The sequence below is a fragment of the Pipra filicauda genome, unplaced genomic scaffold, assembly GCF_003945595.2.
Source record: "Pipra filicauda isolate LSUMZ 115617 unplaced genomic scaffold, ASM394559v2 scaffold141_size4267151_pilon, whole genome shotgun sequence".
Lineage (NCBI taxonomy): Eukaryota > Metazoa > Chordata > Aves > Passeriformes > Pipridae > Pipra > Pipra filicauda.
The window spans coordinates 2,091,972-2,114,394 of record NW_024103896.1 but is presented as its reverse complement, the minus strand read 5'-3'; the positions used below and the strand labels follow the sequence as shown (position 1 = coordinate 2,114,394).

Sequence of the window (22,423 nt, the reverse complement as noted above, 5' to 3'; positions counted from 1 at the left end):
CAGTGATACATTGACCACGACGTATTTAACCTGTGCTCTCCCCGCTGCACGATCAGTCTCCAGTCAAGTTGTATCTTTAATCCCCTTTACTTTTTTCCCAACAATGACACGCCTGCTCCTCAGTTCCCTTAGCCAAAACCAGAAGGTGCCCAGAAGGAAGCTGGGTTCCTTTGATGAGACAGAAAGGACCCTGCATTTCCAGAGTTCTGCTTGGAGGCAATATGAGCCCAGTCAGATTTACAGGTGTGCAGTGATAACTACATAGACCAAGGGAGGTACATTTAGAGCCTAATTATCCTCGTCATTAGAGTTGTCTTAAAGCCTCTTGCTGCAACGTATAGGTCTCTTTTTGTTTACTCTCTAGTAGACAGAATAATTTTTCCCTTTTTCTAACAGCCTTGTACATAGTTAAAGACATCACGTCTTTGCTCAGTCTCCTCCAAACTTCAATTGGTGTGATTGAGAAGTTTACAGTATTCCAGGACATAAAGCATCATTTTGGCCAGTGGGCCAGGCTACAACCCTGCTCCAGGAAGAACTTCCAACAACACTGAGTAACTTCCCCACAGCACAGCCAGCAGCCAGACACACCACCCTAAGGACTGACATAACCCTGATCTATCATGTACTTTTGTTCCTCTGGACTATCTCTAATTGAATAGCACTTTTAAGGCTGGTATCTAGAACAGGGCACACTCACTACAACTACAACCTTAATACCAGTGTCAAAGTATTATTTACATCTTAAAAACTGCTTGAAGCCTGGGTGTGAACACGGGAAGAAGTTTTTGCAGCCAATAACATCACCTACACTGCTGGTTATTTCTGACTCCAAAGTAACCCTACTGCAAGAGTAACACACTAGGAATTGAGTAACACACTAGGACTTGTGACATTGCTCTCTTACTTTTAGTACTTCTGCCCTGCTCCCAGCAGCTTTAAAAGTATGCACTATACATAGCAGAGTGAATGGAACAAATACATACTGTCCTAAAACACACAACTACGATTATTTCCAATCCCACAAATGTACCAGCCAATGGACCCATTATTGAAAGAAAGAGACTCACACTCAAATCTATGCTTAATTTTATTTATAACATTTAAGAAATATTAACATCTCAGGATATCTGGTTTACCATCTAAGTCCAGTCATAATAAGCAACAAAAAAGAAAATGTTAACCATGTTTCAAATGAGCATTCTTACATTCATTCCCCCCTGTAACGTAAAGAAAAGTGTTCAGCTTTCTTAAATTTATGTGTTTGACTAATGGAAAAAAAAAATCATTAAAAATGTCTTAACTACCAGGCATCCTGGTTTGTTAATTTTTTTTGTTGGCACTTGTGTTCACCACAATCAAGCACTCCAGTTGGTTTATTAAACTGTCCCCTTCTACCCAGAACTGTCTTTTTGTGACTTTTTTAAATTATTATTATTATTATTTTGATGACGTTGTAATTGTTTTTTTAAACATCTGGATATGTAAGTTTGTTCAAATAAGTTTAAAAAGACAAAAATCCAAGCTTGTCTGTCTGAGAAACTCCTTCCCTTGATAACCCACCTAATCAGATAACTGAAGGAAGAGACTTGCTTTCGTTTTTTTGAATATTAAGCAAAAATTCATTTTAATTAATTTTAAACTGAAAAAAGTACAGAAACACACTCTTCATTTGATGGTGTGCATAAACATCACACTCCATATATAGCAAAAATATCTTTTATTTATAATTTACATTTCAACAAATGAAAATTTTTTACATTTTTACATATACCATTTAATTTTCACGCATCTACAGAACTTTCACACAATGACACCTGAAACTGTGCAGGCAGTAAGAAATTTCAAATACAAAAATGTATTTATTAACCAAACAGTACCTGAGGCCCTGCCTCAGTTGGACATTTTTATTCATATAAAAAGTATTTGTCTTCCAGAATTAATACAGCAGCTCTTCTGTTAAAAAAAAAATCATACCTCAGTTTATTTAAACAGATTCCTCAGGTTCTGTTTTTATATCTGTAGATGTGGGTGTGCTCTCTTCTGCACAGACAGGAGGGGTGTCATCAGGTTCTTCTTTGATTTTAGGTGAGTCACAGGACTCTTCTGTTTCTTGTTTAACAATGTTCAACATTATATTTAGTGGATTTTCTGAAGGAGTCTTGCTGGGAGATGGTGTGCAATCGAATGACGATGTCTGCAAAGTTAAAGTAGCATTAGCACATTAAAATGACAATTTTTAGCTTTTCATCCCTTTTGCCCTTTTTCAAAATGCAAACATGTTGATGGACAGGCACTCAAAAGCCAAACTTCTGCCTTACCGAATTCCTAAAAAACCAAATTTATATTTTGAATAGCGTTGCTTTTTTTCCAATTCCTTTGAAAAGTTACCACCAAGCAGTGATGAAATGCTTAACACGTTACCATGAACTGTTCCCTTCTATGTGCCCTCAGGGCAACTGTAATTCCCAAAGCATTAAAAACATCACACACACCAACACCCAGCTACTTGATTTTTACAAATTCCTAAGATTACGTATGTTACTCAACAATAAATCCATCAAACCATGGCTTTGCTTTGTGGCACACAAGCTGTCATGGTACCTCACAAGCAAAAATGCATCTTAGCTAATTCTGTATTATAAACTTGCCACACCCAAGGCCTCCAAGTCTTAGGCAAGAGAAATGGGCAGTACACTGAACACCTGTGCTCCCCACAAAGTCAGAGATCGAGCAAACAAACTGAAAGCAAAATGCTTCAGAAAGTATGAAGAAGGATTCACTTACATTTTGATAATCTTCGTAACAAGATGGATGGTAAATCTGAAAAAAAATTGTTATATCTTTAAATACATAAAAATAAATTATAGCAGTACCAGTGGTAATGAATAGAACACTGTCAATTACACATTAATACACAATTCATCTAGAAAAACTATGGTCTGAGCAGGCCAAGTATGATGTTAAATATACCTGGGAAAAGATTTTGTGATGTTTATTTAGGAAAAGTTATCATACTGCCTGGTAAGTGCTGTGAATTAAAGAAGCCTGGTGAGTATTGGGAATTATTTGTGTACAGCTGCATACAGAAATAACTGAACCAATACCTATAACCATACATAAAGACATCCATTTTTCCTTTAGCTCTGCAGGATAAGGGAAGGCTAGTGAGCCCATACCAACAATACCAGGACTAGTGAGCCCACACCACGACTTCAGGCACTTCTGAAGGCTGGGATAGTTATGTACTTCAAAGCCAGGAAAACTATGATGGGAATCCTTCAGACGAAAAAGAGCACTTGACCCGCCTTTCTTTTTTACCTGTATTTCTTTGGATTTTTTTACTATAAATTAGTATCATATGTAAATAAGATCAGATTACCTTTTCATCTACTCTGATAGCATTCTTCAGGTGCCACTCTTCCTCTTCCTCATCCCAATACTGTTCAAATTGTTCTTGGCAAATTTCACAGCTCTGAAAAATTATTGGAGTAGCAGAGATAAAATGAAGTTATTGCAATTTACCGAACATGTGAACTTCAAGAACCTAGTAAGAGTCACATAAGGCTCTATTTTAATTAAGATAAATACATTAAGATTAGAACATGATCTTTCCTCCACACTTTAAAGATCACTTGAGAAAACCTTAATTAAAAATTGAGTATGTTTTGCAGACAGAGGAACGATCACCATCTGGCCCTGAATACTCTTGTCACTTGAGAAAGGTAAGCTTTGCCCTTTTAGCCAGAAGTCTGCAAAGCACTTTGTAACAATCTAATGCTGTGTTATTGTCATGTAAGACAATACACTACAGAGATTTAATTCATTTTATTTACGGCATTATCTTCTCTCTTCCCCTTAACCTGCAACTCAGGTCAAAAAAGGCAGAACTTTTAGATGAAGTACTAACATTTTTAGTACTTCTTGAAAAATAATCAACTTGGAGAACAAAGCACAAAACGTACCTTTTAAAATTAAAACAAAGACCTTTATGGCTTGAAAGCTAGTTTCTTAGAGACTCAGCATGTAAAACTGAATTGCAATTTTAACAGCATTTGTATTTGATTAGTACACCAATTCATCTACCAAAATAGAGCCAAAAAGCTCTACTGGTTACTTTATTATTGTGGTATTTCTTTCTCCTAATGCCCATCTTCTACCAAAGAAGGAACTTCTGTGTAAAGTATCAAAACCCCAGTAAATCCAGTAATTATTTGAATGATGAAGGACCATCAAAGGAAAAATCACTTGCTCTCCTTATTCTTACCATGGAAACATTCAGCAAATTAACACTCTTTACCTGCTTCAGTTTTGCCAAAACCACAGAATGCCAATGGGTGTAGATTTATTTTTAACTACAGGTGATTTATAATACTATCTGCCCATGGAAGCAACCATTACATACACAAATACATGACCTATGGAGTGGCTGCACAAAAGCCCAAGAACAAGATTTCAGTCTACATACAGTAAGAAGAATGCAGTACATCCCTTTGAAGAACCAGATGACTCTTGGTATCAGAACTGATAAAGGCAAGCTGAAACTTACCTCGACCGCTCCAGCTGGTCCAGCAGGGACACTCTGAAACTCCTTCTCTTTCGCAGCTTCTTGTGTCTTCAACACAACCTCTTCATGAGCTTTTTCAAAGAACTGGCTTTTAGCACGCTCCTCTAGATCTGCTATTTCTTCAAATTCAATCCAGTCCTAAGGAAAAAGTTTTCATTCACACTCAGACATCTCGAAGTATCGTATTTAATCAATCTTATTTCGTTAAAACTGAAATGCTCCTAAACATGCGGCATTAGCACAGTGCACGCTTTCTGACAACGCTACACTTTAAAAAAGCTTTTTCCAAAAAATCCACTACCCTCTGAATTCCATTCTGTTCTCAGTGGAATGAAAACAGTGCGCTAAACAGCTTCAAACTGTTCATTGTTCATCATAAAACTGCCTTTTGTATTCTGACAGGCATTTGCGGACTACTTGAAGTATCTAAGACATGATTGTTTACCATAGGCCAACTCCTGCGATGATGTAAATTTCAGCTGCAACCCTACACCACATACAAAGTAAAACATTGCAGCCTGTAATTTATCAACAGGAATACTGCATTACTTACTGTTAAACTGTAGTACCATCTCCTGTGTGTAATTTTTCTGCTAACATCTTTTTCTGTCCTATTCTGGCGATAATGCCAATCCAAATGATCTGCATAAACATCTGTCTGTGACGTAGTGAATCTCATTCCACATGAGTAACACTGAATTCCAGTGTACAGTCGATTTATAACACTATCATAACGCCTACAAAAAAAGAGATAAAAAAGGGTCTTAACATTTCTTTATAAAGAGAAAGGTAAGAAGTTTCTCAGTAAGTTGCTTTGTCTACAACAGTAAGGAGAAAGCATGAATCTACTGCAAGGTTAAAGTACACAATATGACTACATTGTTCCTGAATTTCATAGCACCATCAACTTAAACATTCAAAAAACCAAAAAATGGGCTTTATTAACGACTCAAGAGAAACACCTTATTGTTGTGTTTCATGCCTACTAGCTTTTCTAAGCTAATGGTGCATAAATAGTAATGCCTGCATTTGGTTCGGGTTTACAAGCTACCACAAAAGTGGTAAAATTAGAATCATAGAATGGTTTGGGTAGGAAGGGACCTAAAAGATCATCTAACTCCAAGCTCCCCCTGCCATGGGCATGTACACCTTCCACTAGACCAGACTGCTCAGGGCCCCAACCAACACAGCCTTAAGCACTTCCAGGGATGAAGCAGCCACTGCTTCTCTGGGCAATCTATTCCACGATCTCACCACCCTCTCAGTAAAGAATTTCTTCCTAATATCTACTGTAAATCTGTTCTTCAGCTTAAGGCCATTCCCCCTTGTCCTATCACTACACACCCTTTTGAAAAGTCCCTCTCCAGCTTTTCTTGTAGCCCCCTTTAGGTACTGGAAGGCTGCAATAAGGTCTTCCCAGAGCCTTCTTTTCTCCAGGCTGAACAACCCCAACTCTCTCAGCCTGTCTTCATAGCAAAGGTGCTCCAGCCCTCTTATCATCTTGGTGGCCTTCCCCTGGGCTTGCTCACAATAGGCCCATGTCCTTATCCAGGGACCCCAGAGCTGGATGCAGCACTCCATGTGGGCTCTCACCAGAGTAAAGCAGAAGATTAGAATCCCCTCCCCTGACCTCCTTGTTACACATCTTTAGATGCAGCCCAAGATATGGGCTTCAATACATATAACCTGAAGTAACAACGTGCACCTTTATGTAAAGGTAAGTTTTCTCGTGTTAATTTTCCCTCTTTTTCCTTTTTTAAAATTCTACAAGGTTGACATCAAACAACGCAGATCCGCTTAATCACAAAGTAACAGATGATCTTTTAAAAGCTTTCAACTGTCTTGGATTAACTATCTAGATACTGCCATGTTGTTATTCTTACTGTTAACTGATTCTACTATACGTACTGTCTAAGTTCTTCAACTATGAAGTTAGTGAGGTCTGGAACGTTTTGATCTTCATTCTGATCATCATCTTCTTCTTCAGCAGTTGGCTGGGCTGATGTTTCATTCGCTTCTAGAAAGCATAAAGATATTATTTTATCAAAACTTCTGTACATCATTAGAAAAAAATTATGTGCTCCAGAAAGTTATTTTTATTCAAATACTAATAAATACAATCTGACTATGTTAAAGCACAGGTGTGCAACAGCTAAGTCAGTCATCTTCTAACATTATTTTAAAAAAGCATAGAAGAAACCAAGTCAGAGTTTCAATTTAGGAAAACAGTATTTCACCTCAGTCTTTGGCACTGAAATTCAGTCTTCAGAGACAAAGAAATATTTCAGAAGCTGAAAAGAACCTGATTATAATCAAGAACAAGTTACTAAGGCACAGCACCAAAGACAAAACTGACTGGTCTATATAGCTGAAGTGTACAAATTAAATAAGATACTACATATTTACTCCATCACATGTATTAAATTCCTTCCCAAAAATAAAGTTCAGCTTAAAAAAATCCACAGGAGTTCACAATATAATTTTGTATACTCAGATTTACACTTGAGCTGGATAAACTGAATAGTTAGAACATAATGAATCTACATACGTGCTGAAGTGGAATCAGTTTTTGATAATTTGAGGATCCCTGTTTTCAGCAGTTTAGCAAACAATTCATTGACATCGACCTGTCCCAGATGGTTATCAGGATATGAATGTGGAAGGGCTCCTGGGGAAAAACACCAAGGTTCAAGGAGGTAAAAGGTTAGCATCGGAAATTGACTTCACTTTCATCAGTGTATTTCACAACACAATTCTCCTGTTGCCATAATTTCTTCCATTTTTTTTTTTAAACTGTTTATCAACTCCCTCTGCTTTATGTGTAGAATTTGGCTAATTTTTCCCCTTGCAACAGCTTCCTTTATAATCTGTTCTGAAGTGCTGTCTAAGCTGGTTATCCATACGCAGATATCTACTGGCCAGTGTTTATTAAAATGCAATATTGTCCTCATTTTATGCTTAAATATTTCACCAAAATTAATCTACTTCATCACCTAGTTTAACCATTTATGACGTTTTAGAAGCTTTTCATTACTAACCACACATACACTGGTAATGTTTGCACACCCTAGCAAATGCAGCCAGACCTACACAGACTGGTGCCTTCCAGAAAAATAGACCAAAAATGTGGGGGGGGTTTCCAGCAGAACTATATAGCAAAACCACATGGTTAATGAAACCTAACAAAAGCCTTCAATGTTTGAGAGAAGTCCCTTAAGAGATGAAGGTGCTACAGAAATCACACCTACAGCCACCAAGAGGAGGCTTTTCTTAGCCCGCACAGACCTAGCACAGCAGAACCACCAAACAGAACAATCCAAAAGAAATATAAGGAATTATAGTTACACACCTGCAGGATTCTGGACAAAACTTCCAGGATTTGGCAAATACTGCTGACCTTGGCCATAAGGTCCTGGTTGAGCAGACATGAGAGAAACCTGTGAAAGTAAACATGTAAGTATTCTTTGTACAATAATGCAATTATAACCTTACTTTTTACATTTTATTATTAACTTCTACATGTTTCTCAATAATTTTACATATATTAAACTCCTTCAGGAGTGAACTGTGTCAGTTTGGTATTGAAAGATCCACAAACTACTACATAATATTTCCCACATTTTCATTTTCCACTAGGAAAATTTCAGAACCCCTCCTCATTTTGCCTAACATTGCAACCCCCCCACACACCTTTTCTTCTACTTACTGAGCCTTCGATCACATTTTCAAAAAATGGCATTTCCTTTTAAATTGCTCCTTTTCACCAAAACTCAAAGAAATTCAAGGAACCAGTAAATGTCTAATAACATATGCCATGATTAATTCTCATCTAAGAACTGAACCAGCATCCACTAAAAACACACATCTTGAAAGCAAGATTTTTCAGCAAATGAGCTACAGTACACTTTAGATAGAAAAAGTTTTTATAACACACTTGAAGAGAGCACTCCCAACAGGCAACAGACTGATGAAGCAAGCTGGTACTGAGATAATTTTAAAAGACAACAATGAAGTTGAACAAAAATGTTCAACAATGGCTTTATCTCTCTCAATTCTCCCAAATTACAGGTATTTATTTAATAAACTGGTTTGTCAACAGTACTAACAGCTGCAAAAAGACAATAGAATTATTTTGGTCCATTCTGATTTCACACCTCTTAGAAAAATTAATCATGTATATTCACTAACATTATCTTTCATGCTTTATATAGAATTCACTTTTATTGAAGTCTAATGAAAACACCAAAGGCTTCCAATTACCTGGTTTTGTTTTCATGTCAAAATGAAATATGATAATTTCACTGTCATATTCTGAACTACGAAGTGATTGCAAACATCCATGATTTTGTTTAGTTCTTAAAAAAATATTCTTAAAACATAGCAATGCATGTCCTTCTTAAATTATCTAATGACTTTTTTACCTTGATAATGGCTTCCAGCCTGCCAGCTCTTCAGAAAAATAACCAATTTTTAGAGGAAGAAAAACTGCTAACTGACTACACAAAAGTACTTCTGCAAGCAAACTATTTAATGCAATCAATTCTTACCTGATTACTTCCCATTGGCATATTATTGAAATTTCCATATTGAGGACCTTGAAGACCTTTTTCATCGAAGTAATGTCCAGCTGCTCTCAGTGGGAAGTTCTGTGCTCCTGGGCCAGCTGGCCCATTGAAATTTGGTCCAGGTGAACCATCAAATATATCAGGTCTCTGGAACTGCATTCCATGAGTTGGTCCATTGTAGCCCTGGCCAGGATGTTCAACAAATGGACCACCTTGTCCATATGGTGACATTTCTAGTCTTGAGGCAGGATGGTTGGCTACATTTTCAAAACGTGCACCTTGAAGGCCAAGGGGCAAGTCAAATCTAGAGGCTGGCTGGTGAGGTCCATCAAATCTTTGAGGTATGGCTGTTTCAAATCTTGCTTGTGCCTGTTGACCAGGTCCCAGTCTTGGACCAGGCTGTCCATGAATTCCATCAAATCTTTGTAGGAGAGACAGCTGTCCAGGCTGACCATCAAATCCAGCTGCATGACAGCCATCAAATCTCGGACCGGCCCGACCCAGAGGACCATCAAATCGAAGTCCACCAGCTCCCTGGTGCACCGGTCCATCGATCAACCTAGGACCTAGACCTGGCTGACCATGTGGTCCTTCCAATCTCAGCCCACCACCTGATGGCCCATGTGGCCCCTCAAATCTGAGCCCACCACCTGAAGGCCCATGTGGCCCCATAGGCTGACCATGTGGACCCTCAAATCTGAGGCCACCTCCAGGTTGTCCATGGGGCCCCAATGGCTGCAAATGTGGCCCATCAAACCTGAGGCCACCCCCTGGTTGACCATGAGGCCCCAAGGGCTGACCATGGGGTCCCTCAAACCTGAGAGCACCCCCTGGCTGACCCCGAGGCCCCATAGGTTGACCATGAGGTCCCTCAAACCTGAGACCACCTGAAGGTTGACCACGGGGACCCTCAAACCTCAGACCAACTCCAGATCCTTCAAATCTAGGACCACCTACAGGCTGCCCTGCAGGCCCCTCGAACCGCAAAGGCCCAAGAGGTCCCTCAAACCTCAGTGGACCTCCTCCACCAACCTGTCCTGGGGGTCCTTCAAACCTCAGGGCCCCTGCCAGCTGCCCTGGTGGCCCATCAAATCTTAGGGCTCCAGCTCCTCCTGCTCCTGCCAGTGGTCCATCAAACTGAGATGCACCTGCCCCCACCAAAGGCCCCTCAAATCTCATAGCAGCCTGTCCAGGTGGCCCATCAATTCTGGAACTGGAACCAGCAGCAGGACCATCAACAAAAGGACTTCCTTGTCCATCTACTCCAACCCTTGCAGCAGCTGGTCTAGGTGAGCCATCAAACAGAGGTCTGTCTTCCATTAGTGCACTTATCCTCTGCTTTGCTTCAATACCTCCAAATCTAGATCCTGGACTGTCTGGAAATGGTGCTTTCTCTGGATCTTCATACCTAGCTCTTTTGAAACGTTCACTGAATGGTGATCTTGGTTCCTCTCGAACACCTAAAATAACCCAGAACAAGTCAGATAGCCACGCACTAAAATGTTGCCAATTACTTAACAAATACAAAATAAAGCAAAATCACATACCAGCTTGCCCAAGAAGCTGTCTTTCTTCACGATTATCAAACCTGCAGAGTGCATCCCCATCAATTTTCTGGAACTCTGTTGTGCCTTTCCCCTGTTGCCTGAGAGCATCTCTAAATTCATCTGATTCTGCCCAGCTGTCATAAGGATCGGAACCTCTTGCTCCTTTAGTAGCACGTTGTTCTTCAAGTCTTCGTCGACTCTCAAGTGGTGACAGGTTATCAGCAAAAGGCCTCGTAGTGCCACTTACAGGAGAGTGTCTCCTTGATCGTTCTGCAAATGGTTCTTTTCTGTCAAACTGTACTCCACGCTTGGCTTTTGCTTGCTCACATTCTATTCCAGAAAGCAATGCATCAGGTACATGATAATCCAAAATATCTTCAGGATCCAACAGATCAAGCCTTGACAGTGAATGCTGAACTTGTGTCCTTTTTAGTTTAGCTTTATGTTCATAATATGTTAATTCTGCATCTGATAGAAGAGGTTTCTTTTTCAAACCACATTTTTCCTCTGTAGGGCTATCCCAGACATTACATCTGTGCTTTCCTTCCTGATATTGGAACAGCTGTCGAATCTGATGAGCTACCACGAGGAACTCATCTTGTGTTATTTCACCAGATGTTAAGCGGTCATTGGCCTATAACATAAAGTTAAAGTTTAGACTTCCAAAAAGAGAAGAAAAGAAAACCATACTTGGGATACTTCTACGTACCTTCTTAAGTAATTCTCTCTTGCTTGCAGATGTCAATTCTTTTGGAATCTGTAAATTGGCATCCACACTTAAACGGTGCTGCTGCTTTGGTGCTCGGGGTGATAAAATTCCTTTACCAGCGGGCCAGCTTTCCCTGTGTCTTTGGTGAGGGGATTTACCAAGTCCTTGGTGTTCATCATTCTGCTGTGAGCTGAAAGAAAGAATGCAAAATACAGATCATGTCTTTATTCAGAACATAATTGTTACATTCCTACTAGAACTGATCATGGCAAAACATCACTATGGCCTCAGAATCTAAGTATGCATCATTTCCAGATTTCACTAGCAGAAACAAGTTAAACTTATCAATTTTAACAATCTGAACACTGCCTCCCAAAGCCAACTATACTGAAGCCAACGGGAGAATTTCCACCGACTTCACACAGAAGTTGTTTAAAAGACAGTAACTTACTTTTTATTTTCTTCCCAACCAGATTTCCACCTCTTGCCTGATTTGGATCCTTGCCAGTTTTCTGCATTCTCCTTTGGATCTGGAGAAGCTTTTGTAGAATGCTGGGTGGCTGTTTCTTGGGGTCTTTCCTCTTGGGCTTTCTTCACTCTCCTTGGATCTCGCACCTCTTGTTTAACATTTCTCTTATTAGAACTTCTTTCATCTCTTGCTGCTTGTGTGCCTTCTTCAACGTGAGACTGCTTAGTGCCTATCTGACGTATCTTGCCAATTTTAGGAGTTGATGAAGTAGGAGATAAACTCCTAAGTCTTCTTTTAGGTGATCTCCTCTCTCTTCTTTTTGGAGAATGTGTAGATGGTGACCGTGCCTTAGGGGAGCGTGATCGTGACCGTTTTCTACTACTTGATCTTCCCTGTTTTCCACCCTGTTTTTCTGACTCCTCTGTAGTTATGTCTTGTTTCTGAACTGCACCATTAATCACTTTATTTCTGCTCCCCACTGGTCTATGTTCACATATTTTATGCTCCTCTTTTTCCTTTTTCTCTGTACTTCTCCTCTTTTCTTTGACCTCCTCCTCTTTGCCCTCCGACTTATCTTGAAGATGTCTTTTCAGTCTTGGATCCCGCTTACTTATGTCAGACACTTTACTGCTTTCACATTCCTGGCTTTTACTGTCTTTAGTATCAGGTAGCTTATTTTTCAAAGGGGATGGTGACTTAGATTTTGCTTTAGACTGGTCAAGTTCTTTCTTCTGTGTTTTTTCACTTGCTCTTGATTTTTCTGACTTTGTAGAGTTCTGTTTTTCACCCTGTGTTGTTTTGTTTGCCTTGGTATCAGACTGGCTGGTCACATTCGGTGAAAATTCTTTCCTATGAGATTGATCTTTAGTATGTGAAGAATGCTGACCCATCCTATTAAGTCGAGGATCCCTGTTTACTATTTTAATATCATGAAGTGGAGGACTTGGGGATGGTTTGTTTTTTTCAGATTGCACAGCAGTCTGATGAGGCGGTTTAACTGTCATATGAGGTGTGGGAGACATATGTTGCTTGGAAGGTGCTGGAACTGAAGCTATAGTAGATGATCCCTGCTGAACACTAAGAGATACAGCCTGAAATTGGAAAAAATCCATCATTAATATGCATGCCACAACTCCCACCCAGAGGTGCTCATATTCTGCCTCAAATACAAAACTGCAATAGCAATGTCTTGAAAGTTATGAGATCCAGCCATTTAACTGAAAATGACCCATTAACTGCTAATTAATGGATCATTATTATTCTACATTAAATCGCAGTCATAGAATATGCTGAGTTTAAAGGGTCTCATCAGGATCCAGCTCCTGGCCCTGCAAAGGAAACCCCAAGAATCACACCACGTGCCTCAGTGTTGTCCAAACGCTTCTCGAACTCAGACAGGCTTGGTGCTGTGACCACTTCCCTGTGGAGCCTGTTCCAGTGCTCAGGCACCCTTTTGTGAAAAACCTGTTCCCGATATCTAACTTAAAACTCCCCTAAGTTAGCTTCATGCCATTTCCTTGAGTCCTGTCACTGGTCATGAGTGAAGATATCACGCCAAAGAGAAAGCATTAAAGCATTAAAATAATGCAGTATCGTTACAAAAGATCAAATTCAAATATAATGCAAGATCAGTACTACAAAATCAATATTGCAAAATATGTAACTTAGGCGCACATTCTAATTACAGCATTGGCTTTTCTATATAAACCACACGCTCTAGGCAACTCAGCTGCCAAGTATCCCTATTTTCAGACTTCTACACTTCAAATATGCTTTATTTTGGTATTGTCAACTGTCAACATAGCAAGACTTTCAACTAAGAATGTAAAACAATACAGCTTTAACCACTGTCTCTATACGGCAGCATCAAACCAACCTGACCTAGTGAGGAAACTGACTTTATTTACAACAGGCTCTCTTGTTCTTTAAGAATAAATATATTTGAGAAAGCCAGGCTTGCTGTGAGACACAAGAAGAGGTGGAAGATGAGGACCACAGTCATCATTTTGAAGAGAAGTTAAAAACAAAACGAGGAATTTCACTTTTTTTTTTTTTACCTGTAATTTTTAAGGGTTTTAGAAAACAAAAACAGTTCAGGAACCCCAGATTCCCCTGCATTGCTCTTAGTAGTCCCAAAAGAGCCACACTTGCCTAATATGAGGAAAAAACAATATGCTGTACTTAACAGTACAGCCAAGTACTGTCCAAAAGAAACTGAGACCCAACTATGAAAGTTTCAACTATCCTACTCACCAACTGTGCTTTAGTCTGTTCCAGCTCCAGCTCTAGTTTTTTTTGCTGAAGTTCTAACAACTGCTTTTGCTTTGCAAGCAATTGCTGCCTGATCAGTTGCTCCTGTGTCAAATTCTTTTGTATTTCAGGAACAGCTGGAGGAGTAGAGGCACCAGAAGTGACAGCAGAGGTAGGTGCAGTAGATTCCTCTGGCTAAAAACAGAATTTAAAAAGTTACATTTAAAACCCTGATGGAATCAACTAAACCCATCTTCTTTCAGTGTTATGATCTGGGACTTAGTTTGTATAGCAGTTATAATTCGCGTTTTTTTGCCCCACAACAATTTGCCTGCTGTGACAGGTGTACATCATTTAACATAAATTCATCAATGTTCCAAAACCTAGAATATAATTTTGAAATACAAAAAAATAAACCCTTCAAATATTCTGAATTCATAAATTTCTCTTACCTGTCTACAAAGGCCAGACACTTAATTCTTAATACACTAAACTGTCAAAAAGCAGTATACAAACAATGAAAACCACATGTATTACCATCTGTTCTTACAGCAGGCAGAAAAACTTACCGATTTATTTAAAAACTTAGGATTCACATGGATGCTAGAAGTATTCACATTTGGGGGCAGAGGTTTAATTGGCCAGGCAGGATCTAATGAGTTGACTCTGACATCAAGTGCATATAGTTTCTTCAAAGGAAAAATATCATCCCATGTGGAGCGTAATTTAAATAAACTTTTCCTAGTATTTTCATCCACCTAAAACAATAAAACAATTCTATGGCTTGTTAAGTTAATATAGAACAATTTCTTTAACTTTTCTGTAGAACTTAAGATTTCATTAATTTCCTATTTCTATCAACAGTTTGCCATTTTAACATATTGAACTTGCTACACAGAATTTATAATCAGTGCAGATCATACATCTCTACCAATGGGATCAGTAACAGACGCTCAAATGTGGAATTGTTGTTTCAAGGCCATTTGAAGGTTTTATTGTATTACCATTCTCTGAGAATTTTCTTTTCCATTAGCAAAATTCTCATTTTACTGGCCCAATTTCTGTGGAAAAAAAATACAGTAACAAAAATATTGAAAGGCAATAGCCTTTTGAGATATTACATTATTCAAGTGTTTGTGCTGAATGGAGTATGACAATGACAAACCAACCAAGAAAAAACAAACTCTGAAGAGAAAAGGTGTTTTACTCAGCTGTTTAGTCACTGAAGGATTTTTTTTTAATAAATGCAATAAAAGGGGTATTAGCTCAAATGAAGTTAATTATTATTTCTGTTCGACTGCAAAATTAGACCCATCTGTGAGTCACAGACAAAGCATACTTGTAGGACCAGAGGCCCATTTTATCTCTTCACAAACAACTAGGTTTGGATTATCTCATGACACCTAATTGACAAATTTACAGTAAAGCAAAATTTAGTTAATCTCATAACTTGAGTAGTTCAATAAACAATAAATGAAAAACATTAGAGGACAAAATACATGCAGCTGTTCTAATGTCAAAATCCCAATTCAATCATTTAAGTATTGCCTATGTAGGTGATTTTTGCTGAAGTTTTATTCTTAAGATGTTACAGCAAGACATAGAATAGTCTGGAAAGTTTGGAGATTCTTCTGGGGAAGAGCAGGAACTTCAATAAAAATAATTAATACTTAGCAACTGAAGTATGCCTGTATACAATTTTCAATAAGAGTACGAAGTTCACTGCAAAAAGGTGCAGAAATGACTGAGCACAAAGTTTCTGACCTCGTCAAGTGTCTAAAAATACCTTAGTGACCATTTACTGATAAAACGAAATTTCTAAAAATATCTGTGCTGGAATTCTACTTACACCTTTTAACACGAACAACTAAGCTATTAGAAATGACTGCCACTTTACACATTCATTCAGTACACATTAAATAGCTCTAGTTAGCTTAATGAGTGTTAACATATAAAACTCTGAAGATTAGTTATGATCCAGGGCGTCACTCAGCTGCAACATTAAACGCAACTCAGGATAAGAGCATTTACAATTTAACTGAAAAAACAAGTAAATCTACCTATCTACTCTAAACAAAGGAGTTTATATGTCTTCTACAGTCATGACAACAATCTATTCCTTACTTTATCATGCACTTTATATCTGAAAATCATATATAAAGCATACTGGGATCTCAGATCCTTGCTGATAGGAAACGATAAATATGCAAAAGCTCCATTCATCTCACTCATACGAGATGCCACTTTCTTATAACATACAAGAAACCACAGAAGTCAACCCTTCTTTTCTGATCCAACTTAAACCCAGTCAAGTCCAGCCTTTCAAAATCTGGACTTTGATTTGAGTTTCTCACAGAGGAATACGCACAATTACTTCACTGGGTTTAAAGATTAAGAGCCAAAATTAAAAGATATGGCAGCAGCTTTCAGTGTTGAATGAAATTAAAACACCTATTTATAATATAATATAGTCATGCATTCTAAGACCCTTTCCCCCCCACACTCCCAGCATTTTTTTCAGATGAATAAGAACCAGGTGTCAGTACTACTTCAATTTAAGCACTCATCCTGCACAATGTGAATTATGTAAATCAGACAAATCTAACTATAGGAGAGAGAAGCTTTGAGAAATCCACAACAGATTCTCAGTCTATTCCTGGTATAAAGACTATTAACTATCTTAAAAATAAACCAACAATTCATAATTAATTGGTCTATACATTACAAAAAGTCCATCCAGGTAAGCAATCGATAACCAAAATACTGCTAGTAAAATCTTGCCTGGATAGGAAAATTACAGATGTTTATAAACCAAATTAAGTAATACTTTGCATCTTTCAGCTAACGTGTAATTTACATGCTTGACAGCAAAAAGAAGCATTCATAGTATACAGTACTGAGATTTATAAAAACCAATCAAATTTAGTTTACCACCCAAGAAAACCCAAACCTGAAAGCATGTATTTATTTTACCAGGAACAAGCTTTGCTTAGAATACAGTACTTTTCTGAAAATGTATATACCTTTTCAAATACACAAATAAATGTTGCAACTAGGTTTTTAGTAAATGCAGTGAGATACTCTCTTCCCACATTCTTGACAATGGAATCCATTAGGTACATAACGGGGAGCTTCTCTGACGCAGGAGCCTGGAGTAATAAGAAGAAACTGAGAAGTTTAGTACAACAAAAACATATTTTAACCTTTTCAAATAAAGGGATTACCAATCCCAGAAATACACACCTCTCTTTCTGGTTGCCACTATAAACACCAAGGGATTTGGTGGGATTTTTTGTTTATACAAAAATTTAATCTGAAAAAGGGACACTCAGTTCAAAGTATAATGCAGTGGGTCAATTACAAAAAAAAAAAAAGGAACACCTTAGGTTATTTTGTTTGCATGACAAAGCCTTGGAAAAAGGAAAAAAAATAGAGGAAAAAAGCAGCCCCCAAGACAGTATTGCCACTACTGTACCGAGTGTAACCTTCCACTTGAGAAAGTAACTAAGCAGGAAACCACCGTTAGCACTTCAAGGAACTTCTAAAAAATTGTTTATAATTAAAACCTCCTGGATGTGTTTTTCTGGATTTCAAAGAACACAAATTAGACTTCCGGCAAATAGCCCAAATTAGTGAACTTTTGTAGCTGTAGAGTATATGTAGAGCATCACAGCCTTTTCTTAAGCTACACGCAGAATAGGTTGCAACTATTTCACTGTAATCCAAATGGACAGAGCAAGGAGTCCCATTCTCTCTCGGCACTTGCAGGTGGTGACGGTTCAGATTTCCAGAATGCATGCAAAGATGCAGTCAGAACAGAGTTCAAAATCCAGGAAAAACTCAATCATGTAGTCGACCAGGTAAGTGCACAGACTAGCTCTGGAACTGCAATCACCATTTCCACAGACGGGAGTCTTCAAACTCTGGACACATCTTTGTTACAAGAGGAGGCTCAGTTTTTGTTGCTGGGGTTTGGCTGGGGTTTTTTTAAATCCTTTTTCAAAACTCAAAGCAAGTTTGTGCGATAGAAGTGTGGTGACCCTGGACTGCTACAGCCACTTCTAATGTACAGAAAGCACTACTGGACCAATAAAGTGATTTTAATGCCTACCAGTGGCTTTCACAATGCAGAAGGCACAGCAAAGTTCCAGAAAACATCAGTTAAGTACGCAGGCTTGCTGAAGAGGACAACATGGACGACAACACAAGCTGTGTGTGTTGACCATGATCCCCTTAGAAGAGCATCCACTTGTAATACTCTAAGTCCCATTCACCATCCAGTAAGGATAAAACCAGAACAGCTTCACATACTGCTCATTTTAAACAGGATAGGCTACTAGGTTAATTAACAACACCTTACTCTGCAGCCCCATTATCCAGACAATTGTGTAGAAGAGCACTATTTTAGATTTAATTCCTTCCCTTTTGAGGTGGTTCACAGAAGGGTACCCACTCAACAAGATTTTACGTGGGCAAATCACAGTGTTTCCTCACTCTTAGAGGTGTATTAATTTACCATAACCTGAAACTTATTATTGAAGAGGGCAGAACTCCTTGTTAATTGGGGGACAGAGGGGTCGCACTGCCTTTGAGCAGATTGAAAAAAAGGTAGAAAGAGGCAGGTGGTGCCTTTCATACATATAACAACAGAAAAATCAGCGAAGTTAGGTAAAACTAAGTGCAGCACATTGAAAGCCAATCTTACATTATGACATAATACTGATTTGTAAACAACCTAATATGCAAGTGTTAGAAAAAAGGCATTGCTCTAGTCTCACAAATCAAAGACTGTGGGTCTGGAGCTATTTAAAATGTCTGTGGAATACTGGTTTCTTCTTTGAAGTAGTCTGCACAATGGCACATTAAAAACACTACTCCAGTTCCAAATGCCTTCCTTTATGAAAAAATGACAGCGAACCATTTCTGACTTTTAGTCAGCTATGTTAGAGACACAAAGAGCTGTTTCAGAAGTACCTATGCCTGATGGCTACTCACACGGTATTTTATATTCTTCCATTTCACCCATGTATGGGAGTAGCTCATAGTACTCAGCTAAGCTTCAAGTTTGAGAAGTTGGGGAACCATTAGTAGCAAAAGCACTATAAAAAAGTTTAACTGCCCCTTTCATCCTACTTCAGACAGTTAAAAGCAATTATACACGGAAGCATCGTAATCTACTAAGGAAGCCTACTTCAAACTATGGCACAGATTTAAAAGCTTAGCAGTGTCCCCTGCTTCAAATGTAAGCTATTCAGGCATCAACATCATAAGAACTGTGACTTAAATATGGCTGGAATATTTAAGTCTTCTCTTCTGGAAATGTTTATTATGTCAAGGTATCTAGCATGTATTTCAACAGCTACAAAAGGGAATCCCAGACCGGAAAGTATTTTGTTTTCAGGAGGTCTATGCAATACCCTCTAACAAGACAGATCCCACAGGACACTAATCAAAAGGCAGGGAGGTGCCGCATAATCACCAGAACACAGAAGAACACTAACTCTGAGCTCATCAGCATAATATTAAAGACTTCATTATAAAACTCCCACTGTCCCTTCAAATAACGTAGGAAAGCTATTGTTGGAAATGTGTGGCTCTTTTTTATTAGTTTCCTAAAAGATTTCAAGTTTAAAATAATATCTGGCAATTGAACCCCGAGTCACAAGCTTGTGCAAAAATTTGTTTAAAAAAAAAAACCAACTTTGTATACAAAATGGGTCTTGGAAACAAATTCTGCACTATACAGTGGTAAATAAAAAGACAAATACATATTTCACACTTTTTATTTACAAATTTTATAATACCAGTCACACATTTCAGAACCATTTATTTAATTGTAAAGCAGACCACTCAAGTTTTACACTAAACAAACTGTCTCCAGGCAACACTTTTTAAAAAGTGGCTTAGTAAAGGAGATCACTTTCCCAGAAACAACTAAAAACTTGCCTTGAATAAGCTACAGTCACAAACAGTAACTAGGCAAAACTAACCATTGATACAGGTTTTAAGACATCTTTTTTAAAAACCCCCACACTTCAGGGCAGGTTCTAAATCACCCAGAAATAAAAAAAAAAAAAAATGACAGCATTGTTATTCACCACAAATCATTTTATACACATCCACTGCCCTTTAGGAGATATAATGGTGAGAGCTATTAGATTATGAGGTCACCTCCCCAAGGAATGGCAAAACTCAGCCACTGGCAGCATTTAAAACTAGACTGGAAGAGGTCTGTGCATACTAAAAAGACATCCTGCATTGATAGAAAGATAGATTAAGTAACTTAGGAGATCCTTCCCTCCCCCCTCATTAGGTAGTACAATTCTCACCATTATAAACCACGATTTAAAGCCAAAGGAAAAAAGCCTTTTAACACCTGAGATCAGAGGGAGCAAGGGAAACAACGAGGGAGGGGTGACTGGCACCATGGGGGATTGAAAGAAGAACCCTTTTCTTACAAAATGCTCATTAGAAAGGTGCTGTAAACCCCTATCCATGTGTAGTGGCTGACTGATGTCAGCAACTGCCTGGGCTGGGCTCAGAGGGAGCCTCCTCTTTCCCTTTTTATATCATGTGCCTTTCAGACGCCATGTTAGGATCCTACAGGCTGCTGCAGTTTCTACAGTCAGGGACAATTTCTTCTTCCCCATCCTCAACCAATAAACTTCTCTAGCCAAAATATATTAAATATGCACACAACACTAGCGTTACTCGGGGCACATATCATCTGAAAGCCAAAGAGATTATCCCAAGCCCTCAGAATTTTCTCTAATCAGTCAGAGCAAAACAACCCCACCACCACTTCTCTATCCGGAGAAGATGGCCCACAAACTTTTCTATACGATAAAGATGCCTCCCACCCCCCAATTAATCTCTCACAGGGACCACACTGGGTAAATGGCCTTAACTGATACTTAAAGGTCACTATATTTAGCCCTTCAGAAACGGACAATTTGCGTTCTATAAACTTAATATTATTTCCCTTTAAACTACCCCCCAAGAAAAACCCAACCCTCCACGAGACCTCCCGACTCAGGCCCTCTCTAATGATTGCAACATTCACCTACTGTCCAAATCGCCTAAATCCAAGGGTTTAGACACCAGATTCGGACACCGAATCCTGACTCCATATAGGGGGAAAACCCAGCTCCAAGGGCGCGGAGGTGCAGCTGCCCAGTCACTGCTGGGCCGCCATGTTGTGCCTGCTATTTACACGGGGCTCGCACCGCGAGCCACGCTCCCTCATCTCGCAGCTTCTCCTAGGATGAGTCCCAAACCCTTCCCTAATCCCAAAGGGTGGTGTGGGGGCTGCTCCCCTCCCTCGAGTCCCCTGCTCCCTATGCAATGGGGCAGTAGAAGCAGCAGCCTTAAGTTTAGCGATGGAATAAGGAGCCCTCCCCGCTCCCCGCCGCCTCGCCCCGTACACCCTGATCCCAGCTGGGAGAGACTTCCCTCTTCCGCCTGCTCCCCCCACGGCCACCCCTGCCTCCTGGACCCATCGGAGCCCCCGACACCCTCCAGCTCCGTCCAGATCCTCTCCCTACTCGCCCCCTCACTACCAGGACCCTCCCCGGCACTACCTTCTGAGCCCCCCTCGCCGCCCCAGCCCAGCCATATCCACCCCGTCGCCGGGCTCCTCACCCCGCCCGGCCTCCGACCGAGCTTCTCCCTTTCTCTCTCGCTCCATTAACGGGCCCTCGGGCCCTCTCGCCCACCCCTGGCTCCGCTGTGTCCCCCTGTCCTCCTCGCCCCCCTCTGCCGCTGACCTCCCCTAGGCCGCCCTATCCCGCTTCCCCGGCCGGTCCCCCCAGCAGTATAGGTAGGAGTAGTAGTCGGTGGAATATAAAAACCTTGGCGATTTGCGCCTCGATCAGGGAGACGATGTCCTTGGCGAAGGGCACGTTCTCCTCGGCCAGGATGGTCAGCATGTTGATGTGCGGCTTGCTGTTGAACGTCAGGTCCTCCAGCGACGACTGGTAGTCGCGGCACGCGTCCTCCCGGGCCTCGCTGCTGCCAGCGCTGCTCTCCGGGGCCGACATGCTGCTCGGACCAGGACCCGACCCACCGACCGACAGCCCCCTCCCCGCGATTCCCCGCCGCCGAGCGATGCCGATGCCGCCCCCCCGCCGCTGCCGCCGCTGGGCTCCTCTACCGCATCCTCCGCGCCGCGACTCCCGTTGGCTGCGCTGCTGGTGCCGCCGCTCCTCCGGCCGCCGCCGGCTCAGTCTCGGCGCTCACAAAATGGCGGCGGCGGGCACGGCTCGCGAACCGCTTCCCGCAGCCGTTGCGTCATGTGAAATTGTGCTTGGGAGAGGG

The 22,423-nt window shown here is 40.1% G+C and overlaps 1 protein-coding gene across 3 annotated transcripts; it reads right to left on the bottom strand.

Annotated features, from left to right (window-relative positions):
- Positions 1–1,072: 1,072 nt before the first annotated feature.
- PCF11 (PCF11 cleavage and polyadenylation factor subunit) lies at positions 1,073–22,418 on the bottom strand. 3 transcript variants are annotated; one of them, XM_027712478.2, is made up of 17 exons: positions 21,958–22,417; positions 17,131–17,256; positions 14,677–14,865; positions 14,111–14,302; positions 11,840–12,948; positions 11,389–11,578; positions 10,680–11,313; positions 9,993–10,592; positions 9,115–9,911; positions 7,917–8,004; positions 7,116–7,235; positions 6,476–6,584; positions 5,121–5,304; positions 4,550–4,705; positions 3,383–3,475; positions 2,788–2,823; positions 1,073–2,197 (listed from the first exon to the last, which is right to left on the bottom strand). In XM_027712478.2, exons 1-17 carry the CDS (start codon positions 22,144–22,146, stop codon positions 1,988–1,990), a joined length of 5,022 nt encoding a protein of 1,673 aa, XP_027568279.1. In that variant the 5' UTR covers positions 22,147–22,417; the 3' UTR covers positions 1,073–1,987. The 3 variants fall into 3 exon arrangements, with proteins under 3 accessions (XP_027568279.1, XP_027568278.1, XP_027568277.1); XM_027712477.2 differs by having other exon boundaries at positions 6,476–6,581; positions 9,115–10,592; positions 21,958–22,418; XM_027712476.2 differs by having other exon boundaries at positions 9,115–10,592.
- Positions 22,419–22,423: the final 5 nt, after the last annotated feature.

Coding starts and splice junctions, on each gene's coding strand:
- PCF11 (XM_027712476.2), bottom strand. CDS start 22,146: ATGTCGGCCCCGGAGAGCAGCGCTGGCAGCAGCGAGGCCCGGGAGGAC. Junction 6,585..7,115: donor AACTGATTCCACTTCAGCAC/GTATGTAGATTC, acceptor TATGCTTTCTAG/AAGCGAATGAAACATCAGCC. Junction 5,305..6,475: donor ATAGTTGAAGAACTTAGACA/GTACGTATAGTA, acceptor CTTTTTTTGTAG/GCGTTATGATAGTGTTATAA.